The sequence below is a fragment of the Carassius carassius genome, chromosome 36 (assembly GCF_963082965.1).
Source record: "Carassius carassius chromosome 36, fCarCar2.1, whole genome shotgun sequence".
Lineage (NCBI taxonomy): Eukaryota > Metazoa > Chordata > Actinopteri > Cypriniformes > Cyprinidae > Carassius > Carassius carassius.
Genome location: NC_081790.1, coordinates 1,365,984 through 1,370,498, shown reverse-complemented (window position 1 = coordinate 1,370,498; position 4,515 = coordinate 1,365,984). Strand labels below are relative to the sequence as shown.

The 4,515-nt window shown below is 35.6% G+C and overlaps 1 protein-coding gene across 1 annotated transcript; it reads right to left on the bottom strand.

The window, feature by feature from the left end:
- Positions 1 to 1,340: 1,340 nt before the first annotated feature.
- Positions 1,341 to 2,933, bottom strand: LOC132116880 (vitelline membrane outer layer protein 1-like). The gene is made up of 5 exons (XM_059525746.1): positions 2,657 to 2,933; positions 2,352 to 2,476; positions 2,090 to 2,204; positions 1,586 to 1,763; positions 1,341 to 1,502 (listed from the first exon to the last, which is right to left on the bottom strand). Exons 1-4 carry the CDS (start codon positions 2,861 to 2,863, stop codon positions 1,587 to 1,589), a joined length of 624 nt encoding a protein of 207 aa, XP_059381729.1. The 5' UTR covers positions 2,864 to 2,933; the 3' UTR covers positions 1,341 to 1,502; position 1,586.
- Between the last annotated feature and the right edge of the window lie 1,582 nt (positions 2,934 to 4,515).

Genomic DNA, 4,515 nt, shown 5'->3' with positions numbered 1-4,515 from the left:
TGGTCGGGTTAAGGTCACTATTCGGGTTTCTGAAACATTCGGCATAGAAAGAGGGTACCCCAGGTATAACATCCCGGTTTTTAAAAACCGGGATATGAGCATATTCGGGTTTTTGCCGGTGTTTACATGGCCGTGCGCGACCGGGTTATTGCTAATATCCCGGTTTTGAATGGGTTATTGGATGCATGTAAACGCAGTCACTGTCTTTCTTGAGCAGTATAGGGAGGATTTCCATGAGATGTTTAAACTTTAAAACTCTTGCATTAACTGTGAGCACTGCAGCATGTGAGCACAGTTTTTCTGTGCTTAAGATGATCATATGCTGCATATACACATATATAATAATTTTTAAACCAACTGAATCAACATTTGGGCACTCTATACCTTCTACCTGAAGGCAGAAGCACGTACTCAGGGTGTAAAATGTGAGAAGAATCAGCCAGTATCTTATGAGCCCCTCTTTGCACGGACTGCTCAAATAATGTTTGGAGAGATGGATAGTCTTTGAGGTCCACGATTTTCATGGCAATCCGGACAATCTGAGAAAGTCAGATTTTTTTTATTGTATAGAGAGATTGCCATACCAAGCTTGAATCCCATGCCTGATTATACTCTCTAGAACAGCATGGTAAAACTCAGTCATGATTTTTTAATTGACACCATAAAGGCGGAGTCTCCTCAAAAAGTTCAATCTTGGTTGAAGTTTGGCACATAACATGTCAACATGAATCTGCCATGTAAACATGTTGTCAATATGGATGACTAGGTACTTGTAGGAACACACTTGTTTGTGTTTGCAAAAAGACACAGCAATAGAAGAATAAAGCTGTATTTATAAGTTTTTTGGTCTAATAAAGCAGGGATATGGATTAGTTGCGAGTAGCTCTGTTAAAATGTTCATTTTCTATGTTTTAATGTATTTTGTTTAGATGTTCATTATTCATTTTAGACATGGCCTGTCCTATGAATTTGTACAATGAAAGTATGAAGAGAATATTTGGACTGTAAAGTGTTTTAGACTAATATTGTCCCTTTTTTGGTTTTGTCCATATATTTGCTGGTGTATAATTATTTAAAAGACTTACACTTTTTAAAAAGTAAATAATTGCTTATTTAAATCATATTAATACATTAGCCAGAAACAAAAGTAAATATGCATAACACACATTAAGTGGAACTTTTAATTATTTTGTTGTGCCACCCCAAGATTTACTGTGGCCTCATCTAACAAGCCCCACTGATTATTCCCTCAGGAAAAAAGCAGGTTTACAGCTTTACAGTTATTGTAGAGTATTGAGTTTGTGGATGGTGTAATGCATGAACTGATGAGACACAATAAGTGAGAAACTGTCAGCCTCTGCTTTGTGTTTAGGTCCTGATCACATCTCAGGTTTTATTTTTTGAAAAGCTGTTGTATGACATGGTTAATATGAGCTCATATCAGTATGCTGATCAATTATGATCCATCTGATCTTCTTGCTGTTCTTGTCGTCCTCTAACACCTGAAACAAAAGCCAAACTCAGATAAACTAGATCTTCCAAACAGTGTTGTTCTGATCCGAGTGTTTGTTTGTGTTAACATCACCTTAATCACAGCAGAACATGATCATGTCATTGAGAGCGGTGTCGTCTCCTCGTCCTTGAGGTACTTCTATCCGTGTCTTGAGACCACAAATCCCTTTTCCTCCACATGTTTGACTCCAGGAGCCCCAGTCACCCCAGTTTGTGCCGTCCCCCTGTAAAGTCCCTTCACTGCATCTGAACCTGAAAACATTTGGATGTAACAACATTATAATAAAATATGTTGTTTCATCAATACTAACAAAACAAGGCAAACCAATCTCTTGAAACTTGCAATTTGATCAGAGGCCTGTAGCACAAAACTGGTTTCAGTGGCTACTCAGCTTTAGTTAATATTGACCAAATTATCCACAAATAATTTTTTTTAACTCTAAAACTGAGGCGCAGACCATTGAGGCCTACAATCAATCAGTTCCAAAAAAAAAAAAAAAAATTAGGTAACCAAAAAAAATTAATAAAACCAATTGAGGTTAAAGGATTTTCAGCACACCACAAAAGCACAAACTCATATGATGTTGTTTGCGGCCGTATCATCACCATCTCCTTGAGAGCGTTCGACTCTCAGCTGAAACGCAGTCAAGAATCCAGAAGAACACCATTTGATATCTGTCCATTGACCCCAGCTGAAGAAAAATAAAAAACACTTTTATTGATCAAACCAAATGTTATTTTCAAGAACATTAATTTTTCTAGCTTATGAAGAAACTAACTCTCATCATAACAATTCTTAATAACTGCAAACCTGCTACATCACTCTGTAGAACCATTACCTGCCTACATCTGACTGAATTGTGGAGTAGCTGCGAAACGAGTTTGATGAGGCTTTAGATGCAATGCAGTGAAGACGGATCCCGTTGAGTGCAGTGTCATCATCTCGACCAACAGGAGCTTCCACCTTAAAACAAAACAAAACAACAACACTAGGACAAAGTTGAAAGAGAAAAGGAGTAATCTGAACTCCAATCTCTAGAGTTTAATTATATAAGGGTTTGAACCTTCAACTTTCAGTCACCAGCACCAACACGGTCAAGCATTAAACAAACACCATACTACTGTAAGTCGATTCTTAGCTTACCCTTAGACTGAATCCTGCAGCGTACGTTCCAGCTGGACACATGTCCCTCTGACCCCACGACCCCCAGCCCCCTCCATTCGGCACGGTCAGCTCAGATTTATACTGTCTGTCGATGCTTCGCTCAACACGTTTTTCTACAGTCTGAATGCTCACCTGCAGCCCAGTAATGAATAGCAGTGAAAACATCATGAAAATGAAGTGATGCATTGCTGCAGACCTTGCCTGATGGATCAAGATACTGATGAAATTAATTAATGGATCAAGCAATCACAGAGAGTGCACTACCATAAAATTCTAAACTTTATGAAGGAAGACGGGACATATTTATACAACACAGATTCATGCAACAACATAGACTAATCAGACTAACTAATCAGAGGTAAAAAATACCCTATATGGCTATTAAGAAGTATAACTACAAAGATGTGTGTATCAACATATGAGTGTGTGTGTGTGTTCTTGGTTGCTCTTATCATAAAGGTGCATCTGGTGTCTGAGGTATATTTCTTGTTTTGTCTAGTTGTGACCATGATGTGCACATAATGAAAGACAGTTACACAACCCTTACGAAAGGAAAATATATTTATCAATATATTTCTTAAAATATATTGTGATATATTGTAATATATTATTTTCCCTTTTTATTTTCAAATATATTATATATTTGAATACATTGAATAATATATTGATGATACAAATATTATATTATATATTGCAAAATATAGAAATGATTGCCGCTTTCAAAATATTGCAATATATTGGAAAAAATAAATATATATAAGAATATATGCCTAATATATTACATGATATTTTTCAATATACTGCAATATATTTTTGTTTCATAAGGGAAGGGCAGTCAAACGTGAAGCTTAAGAAATAAGAAAAACTATATAAGAAATGTCATTTATTTTAAATTATTGTTCCAGTCAATGATCAAGACAATGCAAATGACTAAATTAACTTGAATATTAAAATCAATCGCCTGCATGTAAACACACTTTAGACAAACACTGAGTGAGTGTAGACAATCAGATCAAATGTATAGATACTGTAAAACAGAAATAAGACGTTTAAGCAAAAAGAAAACAAAATTGTAATACTCAAAAGACATTTCTGCACTATAAAGGAACTTTTATGTAATGGAAATATTTTATAGATGTTAGTGGTTCATTATGGAATCATTAATGCCAAAGAAGTTCCTTTAATTTGAAGCCTGTAATAAACAATTCAATTCAATTTTGAAGATGTCTTGAGAAGTGGGAACTAAATGTCTTTTTTCAACTTGAGCACTATACCGTCTCAAAGAATTGTTTATTACACAGAGACTGTGCCAATATCACATCACTTGGCCATTGAGTGTAGTTTGGGCTCCTCCTGAGTGCATCTTATTAATTAATGTTGTCAGTATATTAAGTCTTCAATAGTGCACGGTTCTTTACAGCCTTTAATTCATTGTAATTTTCTATAGCTTAGTCATTTAGATTTGCATTGATATCTTGATCATTGACTGGAACAATAATATGAATAAACACTTATTCTTCAGGTAACTGATCTGAGCTTGCTCTGCAAATATATATTTCTTCCTGCAAAGTATCATATGAACACTGTTCATTTTCTTATTTCTTATTCTAGTTATACATTTCTTATATAGTTTTTCTTATTTCTTAAGCTTCACGTTTGACTGCTCTTGTGTACCTGTCTTTCATTATGTGCACATCATGGTCACAACTAGACAACATGTGAAATAGACCTCAAACACATTGGTGCACACACACCCAGAACACACACACACACACACACACACACACACAGAACACACACACACACACACACAGAACACACACACACATGCTCCTACA

Coding starts and splice junctions, on each gene's coding strand:
- LOC132116880 (XM_059525746.1), bottom strand. CDS start 2,863: ATGCATCACTTCATTTTCATGATGTTTTCACTGCTATTCATTACTGGG. Junction 2,477..2,656: donor CTGCAGGATTCAGTCTAAGG/GTAAGCTAAGAA, acceptor TTTTGTTTTAAG/GTGGAAGCTCCTGTTGGTCG. Junction 2,205..2,351: donor ATTCAGTCAGATGTAGGCAG/GTAATGGTTCTA, acceptor ATTTTTCTTCAG/CTGGGGTCAATGGACAGATA.